Here is a 17,137-nt window from a genome sequence, read left to right on the forward strand (position 1 = left end):
GCGGGGGAGGAGAAGAGCTCTTAAACGCTCTCCCTAAAAGCAGGGAAGAGGGATGGGCCACTGGTAGGTGCTTTTTTTTTTTTTTTTTTTTGCGGTACGTGGGCCTCTCACTGTTGTGGCCTCTCCCGTTGCGGAGCGCAGGCTCCGGACGCGCAGGCTCCGCGGCCATGGCTCACGGGCCCAGCCGCTCCGCGGCATGTGGGATCTTCCCGGACCGGGGCACAAACCCGTGTCCCCCGAATCGGCAGGCGGACTCTCAACCACCGTGCCACCAGGGAAGCCCGGTAGGTGCTTTTTACTTAGCTCAAGGGGCAGGAGAAAACTGAGTGCATTTCTGTATGTGGGCTTTTACCTAATGTCCCTTATGTTCTCAATGTTTATTTTGCAGAAGAGCATTACACTGAGAAACAAGAGAAACCATCAATGATAATGCCTGGGGTATGGAAGAAACTGGTGAGAAAGGCCACCATCCACCTCACCACCACCATCACTACGGTCACCATCACTACTGTCACCATCACCACTATCTCCATCATCACCACCACCACTTCCACCAACAACACCACCCCCCCAGTAAGGAAGCATAATTTCTTTGGGGTAAACTTGTATACCCCAAAATAGTTACTTCCTCTCAATCCAAACCAATTAAACTATAGACTTCAACTTTTCTATTTTGCAAGAATTCCTTCTTATCCTCAAACTAAAGCCCTGACATACCAAAGGGAAAATGAAAAAGAGAGCTTCTTTTGTGAAATGTGCCCTGGCACTGGGATTGATAGTTGGAAGAAGCCAAGATAACACGGCCAGCAAGGACCTTCTCTGACAGATGGACTTGGGGAAAGTCATACAAGATTTTCTACTAACATACCTGCGTGCAGAGACAAAACACTTAAAACCTTTAGCCTCACATAGAAATCAACATGCAAAGACCTCTTTTGAAAGAGATACAAAGGCAGTGGGTCCAAGGATCCAATGAAGCTTTCATAGCAAAGGCTGATTCCCACCAATTGGCTTCCTGAGACACTGGATTGAAAGGTTGTTTTGTTTTTGGTTTTGATTTTTAGGCTCAACAAGAGAAAGGAATACAAACACATCGCATACATGTAGTACTTAGTTGTTACTGCATGCCCATGGGGGAGTGAGAGGAAAACGGAGACCTTTCTACTACCTATTTACCATCTCCATCCCTCCCCCCACCCCCTCCCAGACAGCCCATGTGTCTGATAATTCCACATTTATATGTGATCACATCCTGATGTACTACCCTCACGTGCTTAATACCAGGAAATCCATTACTAACACACTGGTAATTGGTTCACATTACCAAACCGTGCAAAACCAGAAGTGACTGGAACAGAGGTCTTAAACACCATCAGGATGCACCCTGCCTCTCACCTCTGCTTCTCTCAGCTGGTGTCTGTTTTGCTCTTCCAAACCCACTTTCCCCACGCCACTGGCTGTGAGTACTGAAAGCATTAGAATCACACTCATGGCCTCAGGAGCAGAGGGGAAAGGCTCTCCCTTTCTCCCCATACCAGCTTTAGTTTGGAAAAAAAAATCCTAGGGGAACGACTCGAACTGCCTTAGCTTGAATCATGGGCACATTTCTGCATCAATCCCTGGGGGCAGAGGTGGGCCACAATAATTGGCCCAGCTCATGGCAGATGCCCATCCCTCAATCCGTGATTGTGGCCAGAGAGGTGAAGTCTTATAAGCAAAAAGATGCTCAAATTTGAGCCCCATGGCTGTGTCAGGAGGAGGTGGAGGGGAGGATAGTTTGGTCCCCCCAAAGAAGAGTAAGTAGAATAGCTGTAGTTACTAGGGCAATCACATATGAGTTACACAGCCACTTCAATTGGAGCCTACTATGGAAGTGATCTGAAAAATCCAGAGTGATGTAACTCAGCTGTGCAAATATTATTATTATGAAAAATACTTATTTTGGGCCCTGAAGACCTTGCCAATTCCAGAGACAGTTGTGGCAGAGATGTTGATAAGCTCTACTATAAAAGTAAAAAAGGGTTTCCCTGGTGGCGCAGCGGTTGAGAGTCCGCCTGCCGATGCAGGGGACGCGGGTTCGTGCCCCGGTCGGGGAAGATCCCACATGCCGCAGAGCGGCTGGGCCCGTGAGCCATGGCCGCTGAGCCTGCGCGTCCGGAGCCTGTGCTCCGCAACGGGAGAGGCCACAGCAATGAGAGGCACGCGTACCGCAAAAAAAAAAAAAAAAAAAAAGTACAAAAGAATCAAATTGTGGGGGAAGGAAGATGTTTATAATACAGGTTCCTGGTCCCATCCCCAGAGATTCTGTTATATTTGGTGCCCAGGAATTTATATGTTTAAAGCCCCTTCCCCAGGGTAATTTGGACATATCGGGTTCACAGAGCATACTTTGAGAAACACTGGTCCAGAATCTTATTTGACTCCAAAACCCAAGATGAGCTGCATGGCCAGGTTCTAAGGAGAGTGAAAGTAGGCACAGCAGGAAGGTTCCATCCTTTACCAGCTATCTGAGTCTTCTTCTGCTGTTTCAGTTGCAGGTTGAAAAAACTACCTTCTCTTTCCCAGTACTTTAATTCTAAAGTCTTTTCACCAGTCTCAAAACCCCAGGCATCTAGCTCCCAGCTGACCTACTGCCCCTTGTCTTCCTCCTGAGAGTGGATAGGATGGCATTCTATCCAGTTTTCCTTCAGGGCTGAAGTCTCATTCACCTTCCCCCTGCCCAGATGCTGAGGTACATCCAGAGAAGGCTCTCAGCTGGGTCCCTTTCCAGGAACTACCCTTAGATTATACCTTGACTAAAGTCACATCCTCTGGCAGCAGCCTGCACCCATTGCCAGGTCAATACAGGGTATAAACAGGGCAACTCTGAAGGGCTATCCTAGCTCCAGAGCTGCCTATGGGATTAGCTGAGACTCAGTGATCACTACAGCCATCATTACAGTTTAATCCTCCATCTGCTTGGTCCTGCTTCTTCCACCCGCCCTCCACCCCACCCACACGTGTTGATCCTGAGCGCCCTCTGCAATAAACTTCCTCCAAGCAATTTCCATCTCAGAGTCTGTTTCCCTGGGACCCTGAACTAGAACCCACTCCAGCCCAAGTAACCCATCCTCCAAAATGCCGCTCACCTTCCTCTTATCAATAGTTACCTGTTCCTGGATAGAATGCCATCCTATCCACTCTCAGGAGGAAGACAAGGGGCAGTAGGTCAGCTGGGAGCTAGATGCCTGGGGTTAATCTAGGAACCTACAGGTAATAAATTTGCAGTTCAGAAAAGCTTTCTGGAGAGACAGAGAGATTGCAGGGATGGACTTGCTGGGAAGAAAATGTGATACAAGGCAGTCAAATCACCTCAAAGTTTAGGTCCTATCCATGTGTGAGCAACCACTCTCCTAGGAGACCACAGGAGGCAGCACAGGCCCAGGAGGGAGTGAGGGAGGGAGGGAGTGAGTGAGTGAGTGTGTGCGTGAGGGTGTGTGCTTGGCAGGGGGCGGGCGGGTAAAGGCAGGGAGCTTGTCGTTTCCTGGAAAGGACAGGGAGGGAGAGGGCCTCAGGGAACTGAGGACAGGCCAAGAACAAACTAACTCAACTCTGAGAGGAAATGTGATGTACAGATGGGACATTAGCAAGGATTCTGGAGCCCTGGGGTCTAGTAGTGACTCTGCCAATTCTAGCAGTGTGCAAGGACCTCCATTTCTCTACCTGTGAAATGGGAACAATAATGACTCTCTCCCAGAATTCTCATGACAGTTAAGTGAGATAATGCACCCAGTCCTCATGGAGCAGCTCCTCTGCCCTTGGCCCTACATGCTCCACACCCCTGAACCCCACAGTCTCTTCCTGTCACTCCCCAAAACCATTGGGAGCAGGGACCCGGTACTTTCCAAAGTGCTTTCTTAATAATAGTCATGCTGTTTATTGAGCACTTACGGGGTACACTTTCTGCCAAAGGCTTCCATGACAGAGCAGGGAGCAAAGGGCCCCAACCCTGGAGAGTGTTTTCTCCACTTTCTAGAGAAGAAATGTGAGAATCAGAAAGTTTATCAACTTTCGCAGAGTCACACATCTAATAAGAGAGGGGGCTAGGGTCTGAGCCAGCTCCATCTGCTACCAAAGCTCTTTACCACCAGGCAAAACTGTCTGAAAAAAAAAGGGATGATCCAGGTGACTGCTCACATCCCCCCTTAACCGTGGCATTTTAGGAGAAAGGTTCTGAGTAGCTAATGGAACTGGGTTTTCTCTAGGTTTGGAAAAAGGGTTAAAAATGCGGGATCCTGTCCAAAACACACTAGGAACTTTTCCCTTTTGTTGCATTCCAAACACACATGTACTTCCCGCCTGCTGCAGAGGTTGTAACATCCTTGCAGAGGCTGCGGCTTATGACCTATCATCACCTTCAAGATCAGCCTGGAAAACAAGAAAAATATTATGTGAGAGGTTTTTCTCTCTTAAAGCCAGTCTTAGGGAACCAGCCATTTTCAAAGAAAAAGTAAGATTGTTGAAGGCCAATACACAGTGGGTTTATTTCAGCCCTATGTGATGCAATCATCATCATCATAATAATAATATATTTTTTTAAGTGTTGCTTAAGAAAAGCCTGAGAATTGGGAGTCGGTTGGCTTGGGTTTGAGAGCTGGTATGCAGCAAAACAGCCAGATATAGTTCTTTGGGGGAAAAGAAATCTTAAAAGAAAAGCAAAGATAAAAAAAAAAACAAACCTCCCTAGGTTTGGGAAAGGGCAATAAAGCATATGAAGGTGTGTGGTACCATGCCAAGAGCAAAAGAATATTTCACTGAAACCACAACCCCAGTCATATGTTATTACTTATGCTATGGTTGACAATGACTGGCACAGGGCATGAAATAATAATGTCTGGTGAATTTGGCATCGCTCTATGTTAACAGGAAACCGTGTTCTTTTGATTCCGTTGATTGGTTTCCTGCTGAAGGCCATCCATGACAGAGCAGGGAGTATATACAAGACTATTGTCCAATTTCCATTTTTCCCAGTGCCTCTTGCTTCTGGCAGGGGAAACTGGCAGCCTTCATTTGACATGATCAGGCCCCAGCCTTGCAATAATGCATGCGAGACTGGTTGTAAATGTTGCATTTAGCAGATTGGTTAGGAAGGAAGAAATCATTGAAATGCAGAAGCATACACATGTTCAAACAAGCACAGATGAAGCACCATTTGTTCCATGGCAAATGCATAGACTCCATTCATTCCCTGCCATCAACATCAAGGGGCCATGTCACAATGTAACAGAAGATCTGCCTCCCACAGAGACATGGAAACGTTTCAAAGGGATAGACCACCATGAGGGAGGAGAATGAGAATAGGTGGGGTTTGGCTAAGCCTGGGTCTCCTTCCTCCATGATTTCTAAGCCAGATCATCTGAAAAGTCACTGAAACCTTGGTCGAGCGTAGCATGGTTGGGCCTAAGCCTGAGAAAACCTTTGTTGATTAGTCAGTATCCTATGCCAGGCCACATCCATGTGCATTCTCTGTGTTCTAGTAACATCACGGATAGAATTTTATATTTGTTGGATATCGTGCATAGTTTTCATTGATTTGATTTCAGGATGGGATTGGGAGCAATTTTTGTTTTGGCTTTCTGTTATTTTAATAGCATGTCTGTAATAAAGTAATTCTCTTTAAAATGATGAAGGAAGAGAATTCATGTTAATAATGGGCTTCAGCTGGACCCTGGTAAGGCAACATGCCAGCTACCAGGACATCTCCATCCCAAGCATCCCTCTCTGCCCCTCATCAACCACCTGGCCGCCAGCCGGGATGGGGATGCTCTCCTCTTTAACCAGAGACATGATGAGCTCCGGAGGCTCCTCATGAATGTCTCTTGTAACTCTGTTCACTGACCTGGGCCATTAGCACATCAAACGCTCCGTCTTCTGTTTCAAGCCACAGTAATAGTAACAGCAACAATAAGAATTTATTTCATTTCCAGGTAAGAACGCGTAGGTCACACAACATATACAGGAGTAAATTACAGGAATTTAGTCAGTCACAGATTCTGCTGGGTGTAGCTTAATTCATACCTTTGGACTGCCCCCCAGCTAAGAGATCCTACTTAGTCCCTGATCTATGAAGCCCAAATCCTTTTGGCCAAAGCTGTAAGTACACCTCCACTCCCCCTGAGTACACGTGCGCACATCACGCACACATGCGTGTGCACACACATCCACCCATGCAGAGTTCTCGGTCAAAACCAAACCCGCGGCAGCCATCAGAGCTCTGATCTGGCCACTCCCTTGACTGACCTCGATGGGTGGCCTGGGGACACTAAGGGTGGATAGGGCCAGATGAACAGAAAGAGATGAGACCACGCCAACAGGATGAAGCTTCTTGGGAACGTACAGGAGCAGAAGGGAGACCCGAGCTGGCGCTCTCTTGTCTACTGTGGGGGGTGTGGGGAGTGAGGGCAGAACTTTGAGGGAGCCACCTGGAGGACAGAGATGAAGAAGAGAGTTGCTGGGGAGAGCTAGGTGGGGCCGCGCCTCCATTGCCTCTGGACACTAAGAGCCAGTGCTGGAGCGGGCCCCAGTTCTCTTTTTCTTAGTATTACTCACTCCTCCCGCTTAAGCCTCAGTCAGCCTTTAGCTGAAGCCTTCATGCTGCTGCCTCTCTCCTTCCATCTTTCTTTTACGCTCCCCTCCGCGCCCCCTTCGCTCTCTGCTTGTTGTCATATTCTGCTCTCTGCCTTTCATAAAGACTTGGCTGCAAGCTGTGTGTCCGGGATGGAGGGGTGTGCAGCGGTCCCTGGAGGTCAGTTGGGAGGACAGATGCAGAAGGGTGAGTCAGAAGGTAGGGTCCAGGGAGCAGCCAGACGGCCAGGGGCGTGGTGGTGGGGGGGGGCGTCAGTGAGCTCTGACCTGGGTTTAGCGAATGCAAGGCACCAGTGAGGCAAAAGTGGCAGCCAGACAGCCATCCAGTCCTTCCTTCAGATCCTCCCAGCCTCCCTCAGCCGGGGTCACTCAGGTTGCAGGAAGTGTCTTAATCCTTCGCTGTCTGGCTTCTTCAAGGTTCTGTGAGTTGCTGGGCTCCTGGCCGCTCACTGCAGCCCCTGCCTTCGGTTTCTTCCCAGTCTTCTCTGGTACCCACCCTCTGCCTAAGCCTGCCTGTTCCATCCATGACTGAGAACCCTTCCCTGGGTCTCCCGATGTTCCATTCTCCGTCCACCCAGCCAGGGGGACTGCCTGCCTCTCCAGAGCCAGTTAGTGGCAAGTCTGGATGGGACCCCGGCTCTCTGGATCCTGGCCTTTCGTTCTCTCCGCTTCTTAGTATCGCCTCCCTTTACCGCCCAAACTGCTGCTTGGTGGCTACGAATGGTCATTTTGTAGGAAATAGCCTCAGAACCATTCATCTCAGTCAGGCAGAAGTGAAGCTAATTTACTGCAAAGTGTCTTCTGTTTGTTTGGTTTGGTTTGGTTTTTCTGCTGGTGGTTTGGAATCCTACTGGACTTGGGACATTGCTTTTCCTGTCTCCAGATATACAATGATTTAACTGAGATTTACATTAAGAAAGCTCGGAACCTCAGATGAGGCATCAAACACACATACTAAGGAGGATTGAAGATTTCAAGGGGCCCCTTTGAAATCCCAGTCAGCTCCAAACCCCTGCTGGTTCTTCCAGGGATGGGATCCCAGGTATGGGGCTGGGCATCTACAGGAGCCCAGACCCCAGACAAACCTTTGAACAGCTGAAGCACAGCGCCCTTGACAGGGCCTTTCATAGCCCTTCCCCTCACGCAAAGTGCACACGCTTGCAGCATCCTGGAGGGACATTCTGAATGCATTTCTGTTAATTAGTCAAAAGGGCAGGATTGAAAGATGCTGTTTTATTCGCTTTGCTGTCTTTCTCTTCCACTGAGGTCAACACCGCCAGGCAGACTTTGTGTTGTCTCAGCGCCTAGAACTGAATCTGGAACATCAAAGGCACTCGGCAAGTATTTGTGAAATAAAGGAGCGAACGATGACTCCATCTCCTACATTCTGAATTTCTGTAATCACAATAAGAGACAAAGGCCAGAGTCCATCTGTGCTGCCCCCATCCTTTCATCACCAGAGAGAGACCCCCAATTCTACCGATTCCACTGGGAGATGATTCCTACCTCCTCAACGTCCTTCCTTTCCTGGCTTGTTTTTCTTTCCATTCTTGCATGTCCCCAGCTCTCCTGCTAGTAACACATGTGACCCTGTTTCCTCTGATGTTTCCAAACTACCATCCATGCCATTTTCCCTTCAGTTTGTATCTGGTGAAAAAAAAAATTTCCTCCCAGAAATGTGACTCAGAGATAATCAACATAAATGTCATGCAAGGCCATGGGGAATTTCTCAGCCATGAGTCACATCCCTTCTGCTGAGAACCTGGGTTTTAGTCAAGGCAGAAAGTTTGAAAACCAAGCTCTGGAGACACCCCCTTCCTCCTCAGCCCCATGCCCATTGGCTGCAGGAATCTCTCCTTGTCACTCCCGTTGCTGCCCTTGGACACATCAGGTGAAGCCTCAGGCTCCCTTCCTTTCCCAGCCAGCGTTGGTGCCTTCCCGGCAGGAAGGCCAACTGCTCCGCCTCTCCAGCAGCTGCGGTTGCCACTGCCCACAGAGGACAGGGAGGCATAACCCAGTGCGGGCTCAGGGCCAGGGCACCTCAAATTCCCACTCCAGCTGGAAACAGGACATGAAAGACACAGGTTGGGAAGGAGCCGTGGCCACCAAATTCAAAAGCTGCGTTCATAAAGTTAAAAAAATTTTTTTTTCCAGCGTTTAGATTGCTCCGCTTTCCTTATTCTTTTTCTTTTTCTCTCAAATTTGTAGAATAGGTCCCAACACGTGAATCTGAAACAAGAAGGAAAGGAAGGGAGGAAGGGAGGAAGGAAAGAAGGAAGGAAGGGAGGGAGGAAGGGAAGGGGAAGGGAGGGAGGGAAGGAGAGAGGGAGGGAGGGAGGGAGGAAGGGAAGGGGGAGGAAGGAAGGAAGGAAGGAAAGAAGGAAGGAAGGGAAGGGGGAGGAAGGGGGGAGGGAGGGAAGAAGGGGAGAGGGAGGGAGGAAGGGGGGGAGGGAGGGAGGGAAGAGAGATGGAGGGAGGGAGGAAGGGAGGAAGGAAGGAAGGAAATATAAAAGTCATCAAAACACACAGGAAGGTGACATCCAGGCATATGCTATCTAAATAGAAGGGAACTAAGACTGCACTCACACGTGAAAGGCAGTGACAAGTTGAGAAATTGTTTTCCAGGTCATGGGAAGGTCACTGACAAGTTTCCTGGTCTCCAGTAAGTAGAAAAATGATTGAGGCTTGACTAATATTGCGTGGACAACCTTGAACAGGAGAAGCAGGACAGCATGGGGTGAACTGCACAGGCTGGGAGCCAGGTAGTTCCTGGGTTCAAATTGTAAGAAGCAAATGGAAGAAACCACATGAAAAGAATGATCCTGCCACATTAATAGGTCTTCCACAAGTAACTGGTGGAATGAATGAATGAATGAACAGGTGACTACTCCTCACGCTCCTGGGGCACCAGGAGGTGCTCATGTAATAGCAGCAGAGGCGGCGGCGGCAGCGGCAGCAGCAGTGATCTCCCCTGAGCTCATTGTTGAAAACCATGGGGATCCCTTTCTGTCACTGAGCTGGGGTTTAACTGAGAGCAGTCAGGACACCAGAGGGCAAGAGGAAAATGAAGCTCAGCTACACCCAGAGCATCTCTTCCCCCGGAGAGCAAGGCTGGTGATGGCCACATCACAATGGTACTGACAGGGACAGCGAAGGGGCACTGTCTTCAGAAAAGGCAATGTCTAAGTGGGTGCAAACCGAGTCAGAACCCCTCCAAAGATCCCAAAGGGGTCTTTGTTCTGCCTGGGGACTTTCTTGTCTAGCACTCATGGGTCGAAAGAGCTATCTCCTTTATCCTGTTTCTGCATCGCTGCTCAATACCGGCAGAACCTCCAATTTCAAGAGCAAACCTTAAAATTTAGGGTGCCTTCTATCTGAAGTTGGTTAATTTATAAGTCAAAATGTGGCAGAAAGTTTCCCAGAGCTGGGAGAGAATCTGAACATTATCCAGGCTACCCTGAATTAGCCAAGACCCTGCATTACTCGAAAAACCCATCTCAAACTACGCCAAGAAGAAAATTTCCTGGCTCACAAAACCAAGCTTCCAGAAGCTTTAGGAACCGGTAGGACCAGGACCTTAAAAAATCGTCAGAACTCATATCTTAACTTCTGGCAGTTCCAGGCTCATATCCAAGCTCTGAGATGTTCCAGCTTCAGTTTCTTCATCTGTATAATTGGAATATTAACTTTCCTGTCTACCTCACATCATTATTATAGTGATCAAATGAGAAAATACATGAGCAGAGGTACCATATATAGTCTGGGATAACACTTGTTTTGAAAATGCAAATTTATTCCAGCTAGGTTAATATATTATGGGATAATTTGAGCATAATGCAGATTTCTCACAGGCAATTTTTGTCTGTGAGAAAAACTAGGTTAACATAGAAAACGGCACCCAGCTGAACTGAGTCTTGTAGGAATTCACAGGACGCACCCAGGCACACACTTCACACATCTACCCCCTAACTTGAAGCTGTGTTGTCCTACCCACCCTACTCATCCTAACCAAGTGTGTTGTCCTCCAAGGTTGTGTTTTGCTATTCTTTCACAGTTGTGAGCTTTTCTATATTTGAAAAGAAAAAAAAAAAAAAAAAAACTCATTCAACACTTGAAATATATCTGAGAATCCTGGTTCAAAAACACCAAACAGGTCATGAGAAAGGAAAGCACAGTGTATTGAGGAGAAGCTTGAAGTGAGAAAGCATTTTTAAAGAATCAAGAGAACACGTGACATTTCCCAAACAACGGCATAAAAGAATCCGCAATGCCGCGACGAGAAAAGAAACATCTATGGATGGAACTCTAAGTGCTGAGAAATCGGTAAGCATAAGGACTGAAGAAATGGAAGAGGTGGAAAGATGAGCACTGTTGAGACTGAAAACCAAAGGGTGAAAAATGGGGGACGACCTTTCTCACAAAGAGAACACACTATTTGTATACAAAGATCTTCACGGAAAATGCCCTATTCTGCAGAGGTGGTGCCTTCTAGTACTACGAGGGGCTAGTTGGGTGGTTTCAAACATTGCTACAATTTCCCAACCTTCAGCTGTTGGACTAAGCGCCAAGTGCAGATGAGAAAGCTGTGAAAGACTTTCCAGCAGAGACACAGAAGTTAACTGAAAAAGACCATACGTGGATTTAAATTTTCAATTTTGATGAAGACGGTATCTATTATACCATAGTATAAATGCATACTTCAAAGGGCCTATATTTCAAAGACAGACATACAAGCTCCAGGATTTTAGGCCTGCAAATTTTGATGACCATCCTTCTATCATTTTATGATAACTCACAAGCTGCAAAGCCCACTTCCACAGACAACTTCAGGTCCTTTTCAATATAAAGTACCATATTTATTGTAGTATTTATATATTTCTCAATCATTTAACATGTATGAGACAGTGCCACCGTTTTTATTAGATTCCTATCTCTTTTCTTTAATGTCACTGACAAAGCTTTTAGGCATTGTACCCTTGGCTCCATTTTCGCTAAGCCCTGCAGATTTTATTGTGCGATTTTGCATAGTGAGGTGAGTTTTAGGAATGCGTGTGTTGTGGTATAGCAAAACTGACTGTACTGTAATGAAATATATAAATGTACTGGGATGTTACTATCTGGATCTTTTAATTCCCACTCAACCATTGTTTGGCTACTACAGGCTACAGGTGTGAACCCCTAAGTTAAACTTGTCTCTCCCATCTTGGACCCCAGGACCAGAACCTCCCAAGATCCACTTCATTCCTTGAGGTCCTCAGGGCTGAATCAAAAGTCTTGACAACCTTACACCGTGCAGCTTCTTTTTGAAGGACTCTCCAGAAATACCATTTGTCCTCCGGCAGCATGTTCTTTCATCTCTGACTCCATCAATCTTATTCTTTCTTTCTGAGGCTACCTGCTAGAAGCGTTGTATGTCCGTGTGGTTCCTATTATTTGCTTTCCATTGAACAAGCACCTCTTCACCTTCTCCATTATCAAGGAGTGCTGGCTGAGCCGTCAGGACTGAATAAAAGCTGGCGCCCTTCCTGGGTGATCAAGGGAGCAGCCCTTGAAAGCTAGCATAGTGCTTATGTGACACAGACACACATTTTCAGAAGGAGCCTGGGTTATGGGCTGGGCATCCTCCAGACTGTCCTTGGCCTGTTCAGAAAGGCTTGGCTCTTCCGCGGGGCTCTGCAAACCTGTCTCTGCAAAAACAACCGAGACCAGCCCTGCAGGAGGTGAGGAGAATGGGATGGAAATCAGACCCATGGCCACCTAGAAAACCACATTTCAACCGCTGCCATTTGTGAAACGCTTTTCCTGGGGAATTTTATTATTCTTTCCTGACTACCTAACACATGTCAGAGTTTGGAGAGTTAAGGAAATCCCCCACTGTGTAAGCTTTATTTTACTTTAAAAAGTGAGTTTCTAGCCCTTCCTGTTTCTAAACTCCAGTAGCTTTGTCTACATAAGAATGCCACTGTGCAGCTCAGCTAAGACACCCCCAGAATGAAAGGTGTAAATTATGTCACTCCAATGAGGCAGAAACTTCAAAACTGTTTTAGTACGAAAGGTGGAGATCAATAGAATCCTTCTGAAATCTGACTTGCTTTAATCCCTTAGTTTCAGCTGAGTTGCGTGTGGTTTAGGAGTGGTTTTCAAGGGGATAACATTGAACTTGACTAGCAATTAGGAGACTTGCTTTTGATTCAGAATTCATCTCCTGACCTCTTGACTTGTGGATACTTCAGTTCTAACTCACAGACCACAATAACGTAATACCAAACTGTATCTACCGCCAAAGTGAACAAGGTAGCGTTTACAGCCTGAAGGAAGGCTGCGTGTTAGGAAGGGTGTTTGTGCAGAAACATTTGAATTAGAAGTTCATTGCTTTTAAAGCAAGGTCAGACATCTACACTGAAGGTCAGGGATTTGCCTGGGAACATCCCTGCTTGGAAACATCCCTGCTTGGTAGAGTCTGTAGTGCCAGGTTGCGTGGGTTTGATTCTCGGCTCTGCCATCGATGAGTTGCCTGACCTTCAGGAAGTCACTTTCTGTTCTTTATTTCCTTAAGTGGAATACAAGCATCATAGGAACACCTGACTGATAGGTTATTTTTAAAATTCATTGCAGAATTCATGGAACACCCAGGTACATAGTAAGCACTCAATAAATGTTTGTTATTTTTAACCATCTCCAACTACCCGGTGAACAGTTTAGAATAACATGTAGTTTTATTCAACCGTAGACACGGGGTTATTTGTTTAAACGGTGTAATTCTCCTAATAATACTACCTTTCTCATAAAGTTATAGTAAAGATGAAAGGAGTTAATACATGTAAGGTACCTGGTACATAGTGAGCACTCAATAAATATTACGTGTTTAGACCATCTCAAACTGTATGTGACTAGCTCTAGGATAATATTTGAAGAACACTCAAAAATATTTGTTCTGATTTTATAAAAGGTGTAGCCCTCGGTCCTTTCTGCCTACTTGGGTCCAAATCCAGGTTTCAGTTCTGATAAATGGCTTATTTTCAACCCTGAGTTCATGAGGTTGTACTTGCAGCAATCACAGACGAATGTTGGTTGTTTATGTTGAAAGAGGAGAGGGGACACACAGAGCAGAAATCTATAGAAAATACACCAATTCCCCTAAGAATCTGCTGGAGCCCGCTCCTCCCAGCTTTTCAGAGCTAGTTTTGCACATTTCTTCCCAGCTTCTCTGCCAGAGACTCCTTGTTCAGGTTGGGAGCCTAAAATTAGTGAGTTTACACCATGCAAATTGGCCCATGCCACAAACTAGAGATTTATCTTCTGGACAGCCATTCGCGAAACATTTACTAGTCCATGCTGCAGGATGGGGCCAGAGACTTTGTTCCCTCTTGTCTGAATGCTGTTTCCAGGGATCCTGCACAGGCTGGGGGCCATCTGCCTCCTCTGCTGCTGGCTTCCCTGTGGGGGGCCTATAACCATCTGGCCCTCTGCAGAGCTGTGGTCCTCCTGACGGGCTGCCTGCCTTTTCCCCAGGAGAGGAAGAGGCAGGATGACTCTTCCCCTCTTGCCATTCTGTCCCCTCAGTCACCACGAGACTAACACACAAGCTGCAAGGACACAGGCAAATATCTACCCATGCGTAAATACACTTTTAGAAAGAAATTATAGTACAAGAGGGACAAAGGCTGAAGTTGAAGCCAATTTGGACTTTATGGATTCAGCGCCCATCCCCAGAGAGAAAACTTCATCCCCTCCCCTGGGAAAGCTCTACACCTACTCCTACCCATGGGGAGAGGTCTCACTCTCAGAATACTTGCAGTTTGAAGGAATCTCTCCCCAGTCACCTTCAGCAGAGCGGACACGAATGCTTATTGCCACCTCTAAGCGTGGGGGGCAATGGAGACGTGAAATCATATCTGTAATGTCATGGATGAGGGTGGGTGCGAATCCTTGAACTCAGGTTTACTTTGCAACATTCCCACCGGTGAAAGAGATACAGGACTGCCAATTTGAGACTCATTGACCTCTTAAAGTCAGTACCTCTCCAAAAGACAAATATTAACTTTTCTCAGAAACACTACAATCTAAACCAGTGGTTCTCAACTCTGGTTGTACATTAGAATCACAAAACAAACACTGATGCCTGGGCTTCCCCCAGAGTTGGGTTTGGGTCCAGCCATTGTTATTTTTTAAGACTTACCAGGTGAATCTAATGTGCAGACAGATTTGGAAACAACTGGTCTAAAACCACAGAAAAGAATAACAGTTTCTTCACCAGCAGGCTTGGCCTAGGTGCAGTGGGCCTCTATCCTTATGTCAAGGTGCTCTCTTGATAACCAGGGCAAAGACGTGGTCTTGATTAAATTCTTTTAATTCAGCAGTCCCCCTCTGATTGCAGTGGGAGGGAGGGGAAGAGAAAGATTACCAGTCCTACCAACATGCAGTTTACTTAGTCATTAATCTTTCTATTTCTCCTAGTGATTCAGACATGAACTCAAACTTTTTAACTGCAAAAAGGTAGCACAGCTGATCAACTTGAGTTTTGCCTCCTTTTTCCAGTCTTTTCTCCCTTTGAGGCCCTACTCATCACAGTTACAAAGAGAACCAGGAGAAAAGAGTGGAAAACCCCCTGAAGATCTGGTTCATTGACAACTTGAATCATTGCCATGGTTACAGTAACTGTCCTTCTCCAGTATGCACCTGCCCTTGGCTGGACAGACGGAGAGTTTACATAACTACTAACACCCATCTCAGAAAATGAAATATCATTGGCCCAAGGCACCCCAAACAGCATTTTCCCCATCCTCATTCCATTGACAAGTGCCTCTGGAAATTTCTGTAGCTGTTCATCCCAGACCAGCAGGGATTTCTCCTCCCAAGACCTGGGCCCAGAATCCATTGAGTTCCTCATTGAGTTCAGTGGGGTCTCCAGAAGCCTCCATTCCCTTCCATGACCAGCACAGCCCAGACGCCCCACAGTGAGGCTCCCCAGAAACAGAGAGTTGAGTAAGGTGGGAGAATGGGGTTTGTCCCCAAAAGCCAGAATTAGAGTGGAGATATTCTACCGAAATTGCTCAAAGTGGGAAGAGTCAGATAGCCAAACTGGAACAGTCTGGAGAAAGAACAGAATTTGAAGATGGGAACCCTGAGGTCTAGGAGGATCAGTGGAGCTGAAAATCAGAGCTATTTGCTACATTCATGAATGAGGTCCAGCCACAGTGGGTGCCCTAGCAGAGGGCAGTGGGTTCCTTTCAAAAGGAGGCTTGGGAGCCTGCCCAACATAGACTTGGGCTACTCTCAACAGTCAACAGAATCTCTCATTTCTCTGAAAATTGATTTCATTTCCAGGAAAAAAAATATAAAAACTTCCCTATCAGTGAGACAGTTGAGGTACAAATACTGAAAGCAGATTCATATTTGTGGAGACAAACCCAAGTGTTTTGTTTCCCATGTAAAATTTAAACAAAACACCAAAACAAAAACATTTCTGTTTGGAATGCAGTCTGAGTTCCCTGAATGTTTTGAATCCAGCCCTAAACCTAAAGTATGTTTGGCTAGTTCTTAATTATTAAAATTCAGGGTAAATTTGAGGGAAATTTTATCCGTACATCTCTGATCCATTTGCATTCAACTCACCAAAACAATATTTAAATCCTACTTCAAGAAATCTTTACAGAATCAAAAAACAGGAAGTTCTATTTTACAAGGAGTAAACAAATTTAAACACCAAGCTGTTCTCATTTGGTGGGATTTGCCTAGACCAAAGAGATTAAGTGCATTCTAAACATGGCAAAATACAGCCCTCCTTCCCTACCAGACAGGAGGAAAATTTTAAATATAGGCTTGATTTGCGTACAAAGCTTTGTTCATATCAAACTGGAGTAGAGGCTTGAAAAGCATGAAAAATTTCTGCTCTTTGTGTTGTGGTTTCAATCTCAGTTTCTCATGGGATTCCACGGCGCTGGGCCAGTTTTATCATTTTGCTGGACTCAGGTCTCTTGAGGAAGAGACAGTCCCAGCATATGTCACTCCCATAAAAATATGCTGAAGCATTTTATTCATTGACTACAGTGCCTAAAACTGCAAAAACTTATTTTGTCGTGGATTGTAATGATCATGCAAACTTCCCTGATGCATTTAAAGAGAAAGTATATAAAATCCCTAAATGGTTTTCGATGATAGCTAACTCATTAACTTTTTTTTTTCTTTAGTTGTTCAGCTTTTCCACTGGGAAAGGATAAATAAATGCTGGCATTGCAAATACCAATGAGTTTAAGTTCACTTTTCGATTGACCAGATGACCATAAATTTTTGAATCCTTAGTCTCTTAGAAACTACACGAAATCCAAGCACAAAAACACTAGACTTAAGTTCAAGGGGTAATGAGTAATGACAATATCAGAGGACCAGCCAAAAGGCTGGAAGGAAAGGAAACACAAAGATGAGTATGAAGCAACAGATTCTTTACCGAGGGCAACTTTTTCAAGCTCCAACAATGGGTAGGTTCTATTATAATCAAACCCAATACAGTAGA

General features: G+C 46.0%; 1 protein-coding gene across 1 annotated transcript in view; it reads left to right on the top strand.

Annotated features, from left to right (window-relative positions):
• The window catches only part of LOC309968551 (putative E3 ubiquitin-protein ligase TRIML2), a gene marked incomplete at both ends in the record, with an annotated part of 81,834 nt that overhangs the window by 53,583 nt on the left and 11,114 nt on the right, over nucleotides 1-17,137 (top strand). Inside the window, 1 exon segment of the mRNA XM_082849838.1 lies at nucleotides 389-573. Within this exon segment, the coding sequence (XP_082705964.1) occupies nucleotides 389-573 (185 nt within the window).

The sequence above is a fragment of the Leucopleurus acutus genome (assembly GCF_964270905.1).
Source record: "Leucopleurus acutus genome assembly, chromosome: 1".
NCBI classification, from domain to species: domain Eukaryota; kingdom Metazoa; phylum Chordata; class Mammalia; order Artiodactyla; family Delphinidae; genus Leucopleurus; species Leucopleurus acutus.